Below are 20,148 nucleotides of genomic sequence, written 5' to 3' on the forward strand. Positions count from 1 at the left end.
TTTCATATAGTACTGCGTAGTTACTTTAATCTTTTTTCTCTTCCCATCTTTCTCCATTTTTCTTTGATGGAGACTTACTATGCTCATGAAGTTATGGATCATTGTAATGAAATTTCATTATTGAACTATAGATTAGATGAATGAATTTTGGATTTTGATTCAAGTTTGAGCGAATGGTCTTTTTGGAGAAACCCATTTGTTCAAGACAATATATCACTGATACCACAACTTGTAATTGTGGATGGGAACTTCACTAACCACAAAGAGCTTCCAAGTACCAATCAGTCTAAATTCAAGGCAATGGTCCTTTTTCACTTGAATACTCTTTAGTGCAAGAGGATTTAATGGAGAGACTAATGAGTCAGGAGATATTTAGAAGCACTCAAGGCAGCTGTTGTTATGATAAGTATGTTATGAGAATTGGAGCTGAAAAATTCTATAATGTAGATCACTACCCTCCAATGGTATTTTCATGATAATGAAAATAATGATGAGCTCTTAATGTGTACAAGTAAACAAATTGGAAAAATGTTGTCTGAGGATGCAGCCTCTCTAGAGATTCCATTTTCTTAAGAGCAGACAATTGTGGAGAATTTGAAGAGGGACAATGATGAGGTTTTTATAGCTGTGAATTGTATGTGGGAATTTTCGTATATGTGTGAGAGAAGAAAAATCTCCAATTTCACTAAGGGGAGATGCTAGCTTGATCCAATGATCCTAATCATTAGAGCAAGACCTCCTGATGGGCCCAATCAAAACAATAAATTCTTGGACAATTTTGATGAATGTCTATAAAATCTTTGATTTTTCTAAAGTAGGTTTTCCTAAACAATATGCCTTTTCTTGAATAAAGGTGGAGTTTCTATTTTTGGCTCCAATGATTTGTGGACCATTAAATTATACTAGGTAATCATAGTCAATCATTAAAGTTCTAGAGATCCCACCCAAATGCGGCTTCATTGAAGGAGAGATTAGCAAGAAGAATGTGATGTATGTGAATTAGATGCTTGTCCATTTAGGGTTTCCAATGTAGTATAAAGTGAAATGCGTGGATTCTCAGCTGCTGCTTCTCCAGTTGCATTCAACAATTTTGTCTCGCCTCTGCATTTTGAAACTACTTACCTACTACAACAATATTATTCAGGATGTTTACTTTTGGCAATTAAAATTGTAAGATTATATTGTCAATATATCCAAAAGACAAGTTTGGTGTAATACTATCTGAGTATAGTATGTAGTGTTATATATATACAAAACAAAACGGTTGAAGTCAATTGATTTCCCTTTTTTTATATGAATATGAAGTATGGTTTAAAATATTGGAGATTCACAATTTAAAAGTTATTAGTCATAAGGATAGATTGTACATTATTTATATTTTTTTTTATTAAAAATATAAATTCAAGATTTGAGAAATTATTATAATAATTAATTTAGTTAATGTTAAGGTGGGTGGAAAGCCACTAGCTAAACATCATAAATTTTCATAAGGGGATGTAGATATCAAATTGGAATATAAAAAAGAGCTAAGAACCTTGTAATGCTCAAAGCTTGTAATGACTTTGGTGTTTTTCATACTTTTCAAGAAAGGAATAGGTCCACAAATTTTTTATTTTTTTTTAACCAAATCTTGGTCTCTATTAACTTAACATTTTTTTTGGGGGGATCAATGACCATGCTCATTTGAAAATTAAAAAACTTATTAATGATGACATATGTACATGTTGAAGGGAGACATTTTGGTCTGATGATGATTTCTCTGTCAAAATTCTAAGATTGATTTTGTGTAGAGGCCATTATGAGATGTAAAGTTCAGAAATACAAGTGGAAGATTTATTGTGAAAGCATTCAAGGCCAACCTTGTGATGACACAATTTTTGAGCATTTTCTCCTTCACTTTTCCCTAGTTCTTTACTGACTTTGTGTTTTCATTTGGCATCTATTACCATTTTAGTAGGAGGAGACAAGATTGGTAACTTTCTCATTTCTTTTAAAAAATTTACAAAGTTTGAATTTTCCTATTGGCATATATGTTTCTACCAGTTAGGATAAATTTTTGACTCTAGGTCTTTGTTTTCTACATGGTTGTGCAATATCCAATGCTCAATAGGTGAAAGCCTTAATTTCTACCACTGAAAATAAATTTTTGACTCTAGGTCTATGTTTTCCACACGCTGAATAAGTGAAAGCCTTAAGTAAATATTTAATCAAGAATAAATATTTTCATGATTCACATCTTTTGGTTATTTTTCAAGGTAGGTTGTCATCTCCAATTAGATTATCAATCTTCTCTACTTATGACATTGATGTTGTCCAATATTTTTTATAGTCCAAAACCAATGAGCAAACTTTACTCGAGTTTTATGAGAATTTTTTGTGACCCCTAAATTCTTCTAAGCATATGTTCAGACTTAATTTCACTATTATTTAATTTTTAAAAATTTCAAATATTTATTTTTTAGATTAAGAATGCAATTAGAGTTGTAGACAAACAAGGTTGTTTAAAATAGTTGCAGATTTATAAGGTTGTTTAATTGATTTTTTAAGAGAAATTTAATAAGGTTATTTATTTATTTTTTAAGAGAAGATTAATGTATAATGCCTCTATGCTAGTTTTCATTTAATTTTTATTTCTTGAATTCATAAGATAGACTGATGCTTTTCCACTTGATTGCAACCCTTTTATATGTCAAATTGACAGAACTTGTGCTAAGACATCTATATCTTCCTCCTACCCCACCATAGGTAGGGACTCGAGTTGCACGCAACACTTGTTGGTACTATAGTTTTTTTAATAGATTTTGATGTACTTGAAATTAGTGAGATGTAAATATGTGATCTTCTCAATGGAATAATCAAATAAAAAGAAATAAGAAAATGATTTTTCTTCCATGCCTTTTCATTTAATCATTTTTTTATTATATGAGTAATATTTTATCAATGTTATTTTATTATAAATAATATTTATCAGACTACATAAAGTATTCCATAATAAAATAAATGATACAATTATTATTTAATTATTTGTAATTAAATTTTTCACTTCACTAAGAACAACCAAACATAATTTTGCAATCTTATATCTTCATAACAATCTTATAATCATATAATTTGAATTCTCTCCTATGGTTTATATTTGTCGCTTGCATTTCTTAATTTTATGCCTCTTATTTTGGTTAAAGAACTATTATTTTATTTTATTTTATTTGGAATATCATTCACCATAGAATATCTTTGATCATTTTTCAATACAATTTAGAAGCACAGATAGGATGAGATTTTAAAAAAAAATAGGAATATGAGTTAAACTAAAAAATTAGAACATGATAGCTTCATAGTTTTTATAACAAGATAGATTAATATAATCTCAAGACACATTTAACCTTTACGGACTTTTTGATTTTTCAACGTTTTAAAACGGGTGAGGCTTTATCGTTGAATGTTCCAGACAATTCCACGTATACATCTCAATTATTTGCATAAGTATCTTCTTCATATTTGTCGTAAGCTATTCGACTTCGTCATATTCGGTTGAGCCATTGTATAACGTAATTCCTTGAATAGATATATAACAAGGCCCGCAAACCTTGACTATTGACTATGAGGAGCAATAGAGGCATCTCTCCCTACATATAAATAGAAGCCCGCGAGCAGAGGAGTATTCAAAGAAAAGCTTGTGTGTGTGCGTGTCTGCTAAGTTCAGTTCACAATGGCAGCTTCCTTTGAATTTCTAGAACAACTTTGTGGCCAAATGATCACTGCTCTAGGGTTGGCATTTGTAGTCCTCGTGTGGGTATTATTCAAGCAGTTGAAGAGGGATCCTAAGTTGCCTCCGGGGCCATCCCCATTGCCCATCATAGGAAACATCCATCAGCTTGGGAAGCTTCCACACCGTAGTTTTCATGAGCTCTCAAAGAAATATGGGCCTGTGATGTACTTGAGATTGGGTTTTCTGCCCTGCGTGGTGGTCTCTTCATCTGAGATGGCGAGGGAGTTTCTGAAGACACACGATTTAGTGTTCGCCAACAGACCCTCTACTGCTGCTGGAAAACACATCGCTTACAACAACAAGAACATGGGCCTGGCTTCTTATGGTCCTTACTGGAGAAACATGAGAAAGGTCTGTGTCATGGAGTTGCTCAGTGCAAAGAGAGTTGTGTCCTTTCGGTCCCTCAGAGCAGAGGAGGTTTCTCTCGCTATGAAATCCATGTGGGAGAGAAGCGAGCAGGGGACTGTTGCTGTGAATGTCAGCAAGTCTCTGCTGGATATCACCTCGGCCATTATTTGGAGGATGCTGACTGGGACGAGATTCGACGTTGATGATGTGACTGGGAAAGGGGGTGAGCTCAAAGACATGGTGAGGGAGATTATCAGCACCCTTTCTGCTGTTAACATTGGGGACTTCTTTCCTTCCATAGATTGGATGGACCTGCAGGGCCTCAAGAAACGCATGGTGAATGCCCACAACTTCTTCGACAGGATTGTTGGGAGAATTATTTACGACCATATTGAGCACAAGAGAAGGGCTCTGGAGGAGAAAAAGGAGTGGAGTAAGGACATTCTGGATGTGCTGCTCGACGTGGAAGAATCCCAGTCTCTCGACGTGGAGTTCACTAAAGATAATATCAAAGCATTGCTCTTCGTACGTCGCTTTCTCCGCCCCCTCTCTCTTGATCTTTGCTCGATTCTGTTTTAGGGTAGAAGTTTTGTAAAATAGTTTGTCTAGATAAGATGATGATCTCAACCCAACTGGAGAATAGGAAAAATAGATCATAGAGTTAATGTCAAGAATCAAGTGAATATTCATTTTATTTGTACTTTCTTAGATTTGTTTAAAGTTCTTCTAACAATTTAGTCCTACAATATATGTTTGAACAGGATCTGTTCATTGGTGGGATGGAGACAACGGCAACTATGATGGAATGGACAATCACTGCTCTGCTCAGGCATCCCCGGGTGGCCAAGAAACTGCAGGAGGAAATTGACTCTATTGTAGGTGAAGATCGCATGGTAACTGAATCTGACCTTCCCAAGATGCACTATCTGCAATGTGTGATTAAAGAGTCGCTGAGGCTATACATGCCAGGACCGTTGTTGCTCCCCCATGAGAATAGCGAAGCTGTGACTGTAGGACCGCAGGGCTATGTCATACCCAAGAAAACAAAGCTCTTTGTGAATGCGTGGGGCATTTCAAGAGACCCAAATGTGTGGGAAGATCCGGAGGAGTTCAAGCCCGAGAGATTCGAGGGAAACAAGAGCTTTGAGTACCAGGGGAAGGAGTATGATATGCTGCCGTTTGGGACAGGGAGAAGGGGCTGCCCGGGTTGGCACATGGCAATCGGGCAGATGTCCTTTGTTTTGGCTCAGTTCTGGCACTGCTTTGACTGGAGGGTCGAATAGAACATAAAAATGCAAACACATCTCTCATGCATAAACATACACATATCCTTTGAAATTTCCCATCTCCTCCATGTGTGTCTAGTTACCCTTTCAATGGTGTACCCTAGCTTCCTTTCCTATAGAAGTCCACATCTTTCCTAAGTGTATCCAACACCTTGTCAAGTGTTGCAATAATAATCTCTCCTCTACTACAAATAACAACTACGAACATATGCACATGGGAAGACCTTTATTTTAGGATTCCAAATCTTCTCCAAATATAACGAATATATCTTCAGGTGTGCAAAAAAATCTTCATCCTTGCTCTTTGAATGGATAAATATAGTTTCCTACACCACATTTTCTTTTCCCATGCAAAATAAGTTCTTTTACTTGCAATGAATCCTCCTTGAAGAAGAATCTAACTTGGAATTATAACCATTCTCCTTCCTCTATTGGCCCCAATTTTTAACGATCATATTATTCCTTGCACGTTAAAAATAGTATGAAAAGAAATAACAAACTTTTCTGACCAAAATTCTTACATTCTTCTTGTCAATGAGAATACCTTATGCTCTATGCTCAAATTGGCTTTGATCTACTTTGATACATAAGAAAATCAATCTATATGCCAAAATTTCATCTTTCCTTTTAAGAAACATTTATAAAATATCTAAATATTATATTTGTGTTAGGATTAACAAGCTAATTTATTATTTAGTAATAGCATTCAACTCAAACAATATCAATATCTCTTAAGGTTGTTGAATGCTATTTAAAGAAGCATCTTTGGCCATTTTCACCGAGGCATAATGCCCACTTTCAAAAATAAGGACCCAACATTTGCCATAATAGCTCTCACATAAACAAATTCAACATTGAACATTATAATCTTTGTCAAAGAGTGTCATGAGCCAAATTAATAGCTTGAATAACTAGTGTTGGTAGTGAAATAATCATTAATAAATTTTGTTTAGAATAACTAATACACTATCCACGTTACTTGTCAAAGTAGAAATTCCTTGAACAACTCAACTTTGACCATGTGTTGCCTATCCACTTCAATTATCTATATTGTTGCATATAAAAAATGATCACCTATTGAAGATAAAAATGTCTCTATCACAAGGTTTGTGTTAGAAAACTATGGGTTAGTATTTTTTTGTGTTTATTTTTATTGTAATTAATAGCAATGACTTCAAACATTCATTACACAAAAAATTCTCCCAATAAACTATGCTTGACTAGCCATTGTATCTGTTTTATTTATCCACTTACCATTCACATCCAATTTACAACCACATACATTGCTGTTGGCCTCTCATGTATCTTTTCTTAAAGGCAAAAGTGGACTGGCCACAATATATTTTATTAATAAACCCTGATTCAAAGTCTTAACTAGGAAAGAATGAGGAAAGAAAACCCAACATCATTGATTTTACATAAAATGAGTTAGAAAGTATTCATCTATTACAATATTGGCTACAAGAAAGCCAACAACAACATCTCAAAACAAAATCCCCCAGACCTATACACCAATGCCCTTTTAATATAGTCATACACCATTATAAATTCATGTTTTTTGAGAAGAAAATGACAGGAAAACAAACCCCCTACAAAACAATTCCCATGCCATAAATCATACTTATGAACCTCAAGCATTAATTTATTATCCGCAATGAACTGAGAGGGAAAAACCTCATTTGCAATTAAAAGGAGTAACTCCACGGATTGCAGCAAGTCCATAACATTAGATAGGAAAATAGAGACCATATACAAGGGGAAAAAAATTTGTTTTGATCTTGTTGAGAGGATATAATCACCAATTAATCTCTAGATTCTCATGTATCTTACAATCGTAAGTCACAAGAAATTATGAGTACATCTCTCCTAGTTGTGTAGAATACAACCTTACTATCTTCCACACTATTTGTGTTCCCTACACCACATTTCCCAAGTATCTCAAGTGCATTTAAAATCACACTAGTCACAATCCAAACTACTTCATTGTAAGCTATATTTACTTTGACAAGACTCTTCATAGACAATTTAGTTTTCCACTCTCTTTTCCCTCCCTTGTAGCCATATTTTTCAATCAAGAGAATAAAAATAATTAGGGTTTTGATATTATTTGTGAATGCTAAAGCTAAATTAAAAAAACCATGAAGCATAGGAAATGATAAAAAAAATTAAAAGTGTTCAATGTTACTACATACACTAATAGAATTGGCATTGATTTGCAACAGCTATGTGTTGCAATTACGACAGCAATGTGTCGCCACTACGACAGACATAAACATCATAGTTATTTAGTCATAGATTACGACGTCTATTCTTTGCCATCATAATTACGATGCCTATCCGTCGCTATGCAGCCACTTATATTGACATCAATCCCATCACAATTCTTGTGCTTCCCATCGCAATTGCGACGGGGTTGCCATCGCATCTACAACAACCCTGTCACAATACTTGACCAAGTCATTGCCTTTGCGACACCAACCCCAACAATTGCGACGGGGTTACTATGGATGTGATGACAATCGCGTCGTAATTTATGGGATTGGCGTCGCAATTGCGATGGTAAGAGAAGTAAAACAAAAAAAAAGATTCCATTTCTCATTAAGCCCACACCACTCCTTCCATTGGTCTTGATCTTCTATTCACTCCTTCTCTCTTCCCTAGGTCACTGTATTGATGATGGATCATGGTGTATAATTAGGAAGCAAAGAGTGCACATACTTATTCAAATAGGTTTCTAAACTTACATGCCAGTCTATATGGAAAATATTAATAGCATTTACACCTCAAAATTGGGCTTGATGACAAATCATCATATTTTAGGAGGCCAAGGTAGGCTAGGCAATTGATGTTAGCTAATGTAAATGTTCCTCAAGGAACCAATCAAATACATTCTTCAAGCTCTAGAGGTGCACAATTATTGTCAGGTTGTATGATTCAAATACGCACTCCTAATTTTTGGGCCATTTCATTGGAAGGGAACCACGAGATATCTATAGATGACTAGGTATTTTGTTCGAATACTATTAAATTAGTAGCATTTATGTGTATGCCTAGAAAAAAAGATGGAAGATAGCCTTAGTGATGCTTCTGATGTTAAACTAAGATTATTGAGAACATTAACAGGAAACCCAACAACTAAATTAGTCACTGTCGGAAATCTAAATTGCCTTCAATAAAAATAAAGAACTACTGTAATGTAAAAAATAGTACAATTATAGCACTGCCACCCTAGTTGACAATAGAATTACAATTTAACAACTCCATCTGACAGAATATTTACTGGAAGACCTAAAAATGTTTCACACTCTAAAATAACCTTTAGAAAGGTGAGTATGCAATCTTTGCATGAAAAGTGAAAATGCATGTTGAGAGATCTACCTCTAAATTCCCTAGCAGTATGCTATGCGTACAAAGTACAGATGTTGAATCATATGATCTTAACAAAGTAGATCTAGTTGAAGGTGTAGACTATAATAATTGCTGATAGGAAAATATAGTGATAAAATAGAATATGTCAAACGCAATCTTGCAGATCTAACTCCCAAAGTTTCACTTTTGAAATATAAGCTCTTCACAGCTACAAAAATACACAGAATCATGGACACATCTACCAGATATTTAAATGCATGTAGTTCCACAAATGGATAAAAGTGGCAACACATAATATCCATGTAAAGATCTCATGGTGTGTACATGTAGACAAGCTTGCTCAAAAATGAACGCCACGAAAAATGATAGGCAATACCCCAAGTACAGGATGTGAAAATTGAGCTTAATTCAGCAAAATATTTAATTAGAGCATAGAGCTCATGAACCAAATCTAAACCAACTTAAAGTATGAATAAAAATGAGGGTATAGAATATGATGAATGTGTGCATGTTTGCTGACAAATAACATAAACACAATTAAATAATCCCATGTTTAAAAATGATTTACCTGTAAGAAAACATATACACCAAACAAATAGGTAATTGAACCAAGTTATATATAATAGTAAAGTGGATTACAATCTCACCAGGACAGATGTCATCAGACCAAGAGATCCGAATCCTAAAAACAGAAAATCTAGTCAGGTTTGCTTCTAAAGAAAGTAATCATGTTTCCTTCCTTACAAAAACAATAGATATGTGTAAGATTAGATATAATGATCAGTTCAAAGCCAGATTCAATGAAAAATAGTATTTTGCACCACTAACCTTGCGCAAGGAAATCACTTTGCACATCACCATCATAATTTTTGCATGCCCAAACATAGGAACCATCACTCTTCAAAGAATAGGCTACCATGTCATCAATAAGCCTATGCTCATACCTGTTCATGAATCAATCATTGAAAAAAGTTATTGTGTGCCCAACTGAGTCAAGATAATCAACATTGCAATCTTCATATTATTGTGCCAAGAAACAAAACTAACTAGATTCTTGTTGTGTCATATTTAGCTTTCCAACTGGCCTCATATACCTCATGGAGGAAATCTTTAAACCTACCAATTTAAGTCACATATAAGAAGAATCTCTGAGAATATGAGGATCCTTAAGCTAGAGAATCATAAAGAATGATAACATGGGAAGGTGTGTTAGAGAAAAAGGTAAAAATAAGATCATCAATACTTGTATTGATTTGAAAACATACCTTCCATCATATTTTTTTAAAATTGTGTTTTTAGTACTTAGGTAAAGTGGCCATTTCTTCTCATAAGTTGTTGCCATTGATGCATCAACAAATGCACAAATAGAATGCACATAAATAATTAATCATAATTAAATATTTGAGATTTTCTCAATTAGAATTAGAATAGGAAATTATATTTTTCTTAAAAGAGAGGACTACATACCTCATTAGTATTGTACATAGCTAATGCTATTCCTCCATCTCCTTTAAAGTCATATACCTCCAACTCTGTAGTTTCACCTTCATTCTCTAGAACTACATCAATTGATAGAAATCACTGTTGCATGCTACAAAGAATACTAATGAAACAAAAAATAGATGTTTTCCAATCTCTGAGAGTGAAACCACAATGATAGTCACTAAGTCAAAAGACAATAATATTATAATTCAATGTGTTCACAAATTGTCTAATATGGAAATAATCCAAGTATCCTTAGAAGTGAAGTTCAAAATGAAACAAGCTCTTCACTTGTAGTGATAAAAACCTCATTACCTTTTTTAACATCATTACCTTTGATTATCTTTTGTGACCTTTTCTCGGCTAAAGACTTATGACAACTATAATTTCATTCCTAAATGACTCTAAAAGACCTTTTAAAACACTCTTCACACACCTATAACCTTAACTAACCCCATTCAAGCCTAAGTTGGCTTATGTTGCCAATGTTGGCAATTTTATGAGATCTTGCACTTTGAGTGCATTTAACATCATTTAGGGGCTTTAATAGCCTATTACATCATGTAAACACTACCATCCACCCATGACTCTTCCTAGGACACCCTAGGACTTCAAATGACCCCTTACATCATATTGACTCCCTATTTGTGCCAATTTGAGCTTCACTTACATCTTATTGAACTTCACTTTGTTTCGAGAATAGTTTAATATTCTCTACTAAATAGGGCCAACCACATGAAGGTGGAAGATCATTTGGCCCCACCCCTCTCCCTGTAACATCACTCTACATTCCCCGTTAACATCTAACATTCATTCATTCTTTCAACTATTAATAAAATGTAACATTCAATCAATATCACATGATACCATTCATTAACACATTAGATTTATAAAGATGCAATATTAATCAATATTTTGCATTAAGACATAATTCATGAACATTCATTAGCACAAAATTAAATTCATTGAGACATGAAATTTAGTCATTATCAATTAAGGTATGTAGATGACAATCATTTCTTTTTTTTCTTTCTATTTATTTTTTCTATGTAAGCTCTAAGAGGAGCATCGGTGTCATCATCAATTCCCCCCTCATCAGTTCTTTTCTTTGTTCTTGATGATCTCAAATTCCTATGCTCTTGCAAAGGGGGGTCCTCTACAATAACAAATAAAAGAGTTAAATTAAAAATAATTTATTATAATTGTTACAAGTATTTAATTATTTTAAATAACATAACTATGGCACTCTTTACCTAATCTGACCACATCATTTTGTCTAGACTCAACGTCAACATGCTCATGAACATCAACCCCTCAATCCTCTACAGCTGCTATACAAAATGTTATGTTAATCCGAACACCAATTGCAATTACATATTAGATAATTTAATAGCAAATGTATACCTCCAGCACTGGGATGCACATCATGTGAACCTTCAGCATTCACAGATTGTGTAGAAGGATTGTCAGGTTGCATTCCAACATCCTACGCATTGTTATCATTGCTTGCTTAAAAAAGATATACTCACTTTATATTGGAACTTAACATCAAATAGACTAATTGGTAAAGTATTCAATTTGAAATAAATTTCATTTAGCTTATTTACCTGTGGCTTAGATGCATCATTATTAGAACCTTCCACACTGATTTCAGCTCATAGCCATTTAGCCACAGCTCTATAGCCTTGTTGGAAGCCAAGTCTCTTATCCTCTTCTATGAGGCATCTCTTGAACTTTGAGCCCTGTATTTTTGCATGGTATGGTGAATTTTACTTGCATTGTTTCATCAACCAATGGAGGGTAGTTAAAATATCAAAAGGAAATACAAAAGTTGCAAAAGTTGAGGATCAGGAATACTTACAACTTGTGCTTGAAGAAGTTTCGAAAAACCACTAGAGCCGATCTTGTGTGTCCCGTGCTTTTCTAGTCTTGCCTTTGTTGCCTTTGATGTGTCAGGCAATCTATGAAAAGTTTGAAATATGTTAGATAGTATAAATATAGAGGTTAATTAGTACATAATTACATTCTCAACAGTATCACATACCTTGGTGTACTCTCTACTGGTGTAATTGTATTTTTCTTGTCAGCTTTATACTTTCCATCCAAAATCAGAGCCTTCCACTCAACCTCAGGAACATAGGACGGACACTCGTACCTAGGGTTATCCCGTAAATTTTTTCTATACTGGTCCATAATATACTTCAAACATAAACCAACTTTTTCAAGGAGCTTGTTTCTCTCAAATGCAAAAGGTCCAAAGAGTTGGGTCATGCTCTCTATAAGATCATCCTTCAACTTTTTGTCTTGGAGATTCCACCTTTTAAGTAAAAAAAAAAATGTTAGACTCATAAATGAAGTGAAGCTACCTTTAATATGGTTCAAGAAATTGATGAAAAGGAAAACTATTCTAGCAATGATATGAAATCAAAATAGTGGTTTGGGGTTTTCGTTAGGATATGATGTTCCACCAAGTACGCACGGTGGGCCTGAATATTCGCAAACACTCATCACCAAGGTTTTTCCAAAAACATCATTCTCTACAAAACAATCATGGGATCATTAGTCGATGAAGAGTGATCAAAAACTAAATTACTATTATATCACTATAGAGTAATAACTTTAAAGTACCTGGAACTTTGGCTACTTTTAATGGAATGCCTTCATTGTCGTTGATGATCAATATGACATCCTTCACTGTTCCTGTACTAGGAACATAGGAACATCCAGGGAATGATATTGCAGCTCCTATTGCAAAAAGTTTCATAATTTTCATAAGTTCATATAAATTAACCTATTTTAGATAATTTAACAGTTCGGTATGCTCTGTTTAGAGGAAACTGCCATTAGCATTTTTGTACAGGCATATATTGGCAAATTAGAGATGCATCTAAGAATTGTAGAGACTAAGGATAATAGATCAGACATGGCATCCATCATTGATTGCATGTAATAGATAGACATCCAAAATAGCATCAAATTAACTTTACAAGAATATATATATCCATATTTGACACTACAACTCAATCTCTATATTAGACATTGCAAGTACAAAACTCTGTATCTAAAAGAGCAATATCATTATTATAAGCAACATATCACACTCCATTGCATAAACTATAAAGATAAGATAAGATATAGAAATTGTATCACCATAGGCAACATCATCTTATCAATTGTTGGGTATATACTTTGTCCTATCAGATATCACAGCCATTGTTGAAAGCAATAAATCATTTGCATAAGATTGTTAGCTACATGAGATACAGTAGCACATTCATATCAATAAAGTGGTAAACCATATCCATAAGGATAAAACACTTTTATATTAGTTATCGCATTTATTTCAATTTGTATATAGAAGTTTATCTAAGCGTAACTTTCATTACTTGCTTCTTTTGCATTTATTTGACATAGTGAAAAAGGAAGTAGAGGTAATTATGCCTATTTCCTTGCTTATCCAAAAATGGGATATTACATCTATAATTAATCAATAAATATGAGTGTCCATATTTTTAGAATTCCCAAAAAATCTTTGCATAATGTGTCCAGTGCCTATTTCAGGCCACTATGTTGGTGTCCATATGTGCATTCATCCTCTTTTGATGAATAATTTTTGCAGGCATAGTGGTTAGTGTAAATCTATTCAGGCTACATTGAAAAAGTATAATTTGTGCAGGCTTGGTGTACTCATTGAAATAGCAACTAAATAGGAGTCGGCAATTGTAACAGTCAAAAGAAGGTGATGATTCATGCAAGAACATGTGAAAAATACATGAAAAAGTAATGTTTGAGTTCAAAGACAATAGACATGTGAGTCTAGTTAATCATTCACATGAATTATAAAAACCAAAGGCATATCAAATAAATAGTTGTAAAAAAATTGTGAAAATTTTTAAACGTTGAGTGACTACCGAAGGGGGGTCATTACAATCTACATCGTAAACACATAACAAAAGAGAGGAAAAGAGGGATTTGTGTACCGATAGATGTTGCAACAGTTGATGCTTGTAAGTTGTGTGTTGTCGACTCAGCACTCAGAAAGAGATTTGTGGTTGTCCTGGATGGAGGCGGTATCATCATAGGATCTAAAGCTAAAGAATAAAATTGTTAGAGCATGCATAAATATAGAACGCATGCATAAATTCAGTCTTAATTGCATGTATTGTCAATGATTATGATAATTCCTATCTATATTCAATGGAAAACACAAGTGGGGAATGTCACATTTGATCTACTTGAACCACCTGCAGCACCCTCATCATGGGAATGGGGCTCAAAATCACACAAAAAACTCTGTAAAGACAACGCATCCATATTTTAAATAATGTCGTAAAAGAGCATAACATAAAAACCATTATTGAACTCTTGTTATAATTAAAAATTTCATTAATACTTACTTTTAAGGTTTCAGAGGTGTGCAACAATTCAAATGCCCTATTTTTTATTTCTTGAGTAGTAGGCTTAATGGTTGCCAAACGTATAATTTCTCTGCCAATTTTCTTTAGTAACTTTTTAATTGAACCGATTGGGTCATCGGTCTCTACTAAATCAATATAAAATGGGTCCTCCTCAGGGGCTAACTGCTAAGGGAGTGCTGGTTCCTTTCCCTCCGTCCGACCACTAGCCCTCTGTGACAACAATAGTATTAGTATTATCAAAATTACTCCAAAAAAATGAAGAAAACAACATTAAACAACATTAAAAAAATAACATTTTTCTTGTATCTAGTTTGCACAATTACATTGAGTCTTACCTGCTCATGTGTAGATGAGTTGGGAACATCGCCAACATCCCCTCTAGGTGGTTGCTCCATATTGTGCCCCTGTGTCAAAGATCAAGTATAAAAATGTTAGCCAAAAATTTATTGACTAAATCGTATGTTGGAATCATTGATTAGAAGTTGGTTTAATATTATGTACCACCCCGTGATAGTAGCCTCGTTTGTATCTATGCGGTTCAAATTGTAATCAATAAGAAGCTCTTCCCCTGTATGTATTGATTTTATCGCACAGATGAATACACAATTTCCCTCGCGTGCCTCAAATATACAATTGGGTTTCTTTATAGTTGACCTGGGTCATGTACTATTTATAAAAACTGCAATATTCCTTGTTGCTTTTGGCCTTCCATCAATATATATAGCCACACTTTTACTTTGATTATTGTCTTGTTGTTGTATATAATTTTTTGAGAGGGCATACCTACACATACTTTTTTTATATTGAACAATATGCATCCAACTTTTGTAATCATAACATGGTCCAACATACTCCATCAATTTAGAAACTTTTTTGTAAGACACCTTTATGTTGTCCATAGAAAATAGGCCCAAACCATCTAATGATGATGGTGCTATGCGATATATCCTCTTGTTAACACAAAAATTAGTGTTTATTGGAGGAAGTTCCTTGGGTACCCAATGTTTTTGTAGATGTTGGTACCTCAAGGGCACCTCGATGTCGCCTTTTGTCTCATCATCATAAGAACATGACCCCCCTTGAGAAAGGAAAAATTTCATGCATTTATTGAATTTCCTTCTAGTCCTTTGACCTCTAGTTAATCTCCCTATTCTAGATAAACTGCATGTGTCACTTTCCTCTTCTATTTCTATATTTCCCTCACTTGAGGAAGAGACTTCTGAAAAATACCTATTTGCTGCTACCTACAAATGGGAGAGATCTGAGAAGACATCAATCTTACTATTGATAAGTGTATTAAATAGACAGTCTATAAGGAGTATTAACTTATACCTGTCGATCCATGAGACTATGCGAGATGCTCCTGAAAGGGGTTCAGTTTCTTGCAAATGTAATTCAATTATCATGAGTATAATCACATCATAACCATAATCACATCCATCATAAGCATGACATAAAAATTAAAAACATTAAAAGGTACACAATATAACACTTAAATCAAACTCACATTATAAGCCTACTAGGGAAGTAAGCGTAGTGAAGGGCTAAGTACTTATATTATGTTTTCCCTATGAATTTTATTCTAGGTACAACTCCCTTTTATAGATATTTAATGAATTCCCTTTTCTAAACTAAACACTTACAAATGCTTTTGACCTGAAAGAAAATAAGGCTCAATACATTCACACATCAATATGTATTTTAAATAGTTTTATTTAATTAATTTAGATTAATAGTTAATTTAGATTAGCAGTATTCTATTTCTAGTTGAAATTTGTAGCTTTTAAATAGATAATGAATAAACTATGTAACCATATAAGACAAATATATTTCTATCAAAAAATGAATATTAAATAGATTAAGGATTGATGGCATACCTCTAAATTTCGTCAACATCCTCGTCGTCGTCATCATCATCATCATCATCCTCACCATCATCATTGTCGTTGTCATTGTTGTCATCATCAACATCATCATCATCAACATCAACATCAACATCAACATCAACATCAACATCATCTTCATCATCATCAGTAGTAGCATCTACATCATCTTCTACTTCTTTGGTATGTTCTACTTGCATCACATTATACTTTATTGGCCTTCCTCTCGGTTCATGTCTAACAAAAAATGACCAACCCAATTTATGTGGAACCTCTGAGTAAAATACCTGCTCACATTGGTTTGGAAGAACATAGGGCTCATCCCCAACTGGCTCAAATGACCTTGTATTAACCATTGTAAATCCATTATCATGTTCAATCATAGTTTTGTCAGGATCATTTGGATTAAGCCATAGCCTATACCATTTGACAACAAAGAGTACTAATTTGAAGGAACTAAAGTCACACTCTAGTATATCATCCGAAATGCCATAGTATCAATTTTTAGACTCTCGAGGATGTAATTCATTTCTAGATGAAATATTAGTCACTTGAAAGACTGTAGTTATTCCTGAATCACAAGTTTTCTTCATGTCATCCAACACTTTGACAAAAAATTTATGACAATTACATAACATAACCTTGTGGTGTTTAACCTGCAATAATATGTAAAACATGTAAAAATTATTGTATCATGAGTTGATAAACATATGGGTGATTAATAAATTTGTACGTACCTAGAAACCTCTTAAACCACGTGCTAAATCTATTTCCCTTTGCCTAACATTGGAATCTCCATTATGATGAGCTTCTTTAACCAATCAAGATACACCTCCCCATGTTAATGTCTGACTAGAATGTTGACATCGTTCAATCCATACCGTCATCCAATCAAGATTGTTTGCAATATACAAATGTAGTGCATCCCACTCTTGAGCACCTATACAAAAAAAAATAGACAAACTACAACCGATTTATTTTGAAAATTAAGAAATAATTTATTACAATAACAGCTTATAATTTATTACCTCTCACTTTCCTCAATGTACCTTTCCCCATCAAGTACTCCCCTTCTAATTTTTTAAAAGGCTTGAGATTCTTAATGCGATCTACATGGTTATTTGATGTAAACTTAGGAAAATATTCAGTAATGTACACCATAGTCTGGTATACCATATATCCCTCTACCATAGAACCCTTAGGATGTGCTCTTTGTTGAACCAAAGCTTTCAAAAATTTCAAGTGCTTCTCAACCATCCACATTGACCTAGTGTGTATAGGTCCACACAATTCAATCTCCTCAACTAGGTATATGAGGTAGTGTTCCTGTGCATTGAAAAAAGTTGAAGGTAGACACTTTTGCATTTTACACAGTAAACGAGTAATTTTTCTCTTCCAATAGTTTATATCTTCTTTATGGATTTCTTTAGATGACAACCACCTACATTAAGAGATTCAAGTCACAAAAAATATATAGATACGAGACTTTACAAAATAATATACAATAGATTACATAGCAAGAAAAAAAAATCACGAATATAATAAATATATAAAATAAATTGAACAAATATTATTGCTTACCTCATGTATTTTCCAAGATCGTATCACTTTTTTGATTTTATTGTTGAAGGGCTCTGGGAGAGATAGAGGAAGCATGTACTACAGTAATTATAAACCAATCATTTCATTGTTTTCTAACATAACATAACGAATAGTACACATAGTTTATGAATATATTGTAAATATAGAAGAACATAACTTACCTTGATGAAAGTATGCCAATCATGCATTTTGAGCACTGGCCCAAATTCACTTTTTTTTGATATGACATTGTTTATGTTCGTAGCAAATCCTATGAGAATTCAAATTTTTTGTATGACTTCTTTTATGGCATCACTTTGGTGCTCCATTAATAACCAAGGAAGGGCACTTATATTAATCTGATCTCTGTTGCTATTTGAGTGAATGAAATTCTTCAATGCATGGTTGGATTCATGAATGTCATTACAAATTTTGACAATTTTTTCTTTGTCATGCCTTCCATCCAATATTTTCACAATGTCTCTGTTATATTCTTTCCAATATGCATAAAATCAAACAAATGCACAATTTGTAAGTGCTCGTAGTAGGGCAACCTGCTAAATTGTCTGGGATAGCTTTTTAGTCCCTTTGGAAGGTTGTCAGTACTGCCTTGACAACCTTCATAATCATCAATTACACAATTAGTAAACAAAAAGCACAATAGAAATATATAAATTACAAACATAAACCATTAGGTGGAACGATATTACCTTGACGATTAATTCTATTATATTCCAACTTCCATAGGCGAGATGTAATTCTTCGTGGCTTTGATGTAGTCTCTTCTTTCCCATTGAAAAGATGTTTTTGCATACTCCAATACTTATGATTCCTATGGAGGAAGTGTCTACACTCATCAAAGACCTGCTTTCCTAAAATTTTTGAATGACAAGATTTCATTTTTCTACCACAAACTGGACATGCAAATTTTCCCTTTGTTTGAAGACCTACAAAATAATGATATAATTGGATTATTAAATATGTTGATTTTTATAATTATAATTATCATGCCCAACTTGAATTCACTATAACATACCACAAAAATGTGTTAGCCCTGGGGCATCATGTATTGTCCATGCAAGTATTGCATGGAATTGAAATTGTCTTTGTCCTATTGGTCTAGACACATCATACATAGTGACACCATTTCATAACTCCACCAACTCATCGATAAGAGGCTCAATATATACATTCATATCTTTAACTTGATATTTACCTACTTGAATGAATAGCAACATTATATAATTATTGTGACCATTTTACTGCAAGATTTGTAAGTACATGTAAATTAATAACTATCAAATGATAAGATACCTAGAACAATCATTGCCAACATTATGTGCTCCCTCTTTATTGACATCTACGGAGGAATGTTATTGTTGATAACAAAAACAGGCCACACTGAGTAAACAGATCTCATCTCTCCAAATGGATTGACAACATCCACTGCCAATGAAAGCTTGAGATTACAAGATTCTTCGTTGAAGTGTTGCCACTTTTCCTCTATGTGCATAAATGTCGAACCATCCGTAGGGATTCAAATAATGTCATCTCTACTTCTATTGTGTGCATGATAATTCATAAATTGAGCCAAGCTACTGCACCTGAATAATTGTCGCATCCGTGGAATAATGGGGTTGTAACGAAGAACCTTTTGAGGCACCTTTTTTGTTAGTCAATTTGTTTGATATCATATGACATACAGGGCATTGTGTTCCTAATTGATGTTCTTTATAATATATAATATGATCATTGGGACAAGCATGTATTGCTTGATACTCCATTGCAATATCTTTCATAACAGTAGATAATTCTCGATATGAACGAGGTAGAATATTTGATGATGGTAACAAAAACTCGCCTATCAATCTACAACAAAAAATATAAGTTGTTAATATAAACAATATTAGTGGTACATTATTCACTCTTTGTTAACTATAAAGACATATATGACATACCTTAACATACATGACATTGTTATGTTTGATAAACCATTCATAACCTTCAAGTTC

At 33.6% G+C, this 20,148-nt stretch overlaps 1 protein-coding gene across 1 annotated transcript in view; it reads left to right on the plus strand.

The window, feature by feature from the left end:
• The first annotated feature begins 3,771 nt into the window (after positions 1-3,771).
• The window catches only part of LOC149560097 (cytochrome P450 750A1-like), a 45,376-nt gene continuing 28,999 nt past the window's right edge, over positions 3,772-20,148 (plus strand). Inside the window, exons 1-3 of the mRNA XM_089827564.1 lie at positions 3,772-4,642; positions 4,879-5,323; positions 16,043-16,062. Coding sequence (XP_089683690.1) covers positions 3,932-4,642; positions 4,879-5,323; positions 16,043-16,062 — 1,176 coding nt within the window. The 5' untranslated portion in view covers positions 3,772-3,931. The remainder of the gene's footprint in view (positions 4,643-4,878; positions 5,324-16,042; positions 16,063-20,148) is intronic.

This window comes from Cupressus sempervirens, chromosome 4 (genome assembly GCF_028749045.1).
Source record: "Cupressus sempervirens isolate cs-2001-9-10 chromosome 4, ASM2874904v1, whole genome shotgun sequence".
In the NCBI taxonomy this organism is placed as follows: domain Eukaryota; kingdom Viridiplantae; phylum Streptophyta; class Pinopsida; order Cupressales; family Cupressaceae; genus Cupressus; species Cupressus sempervirens.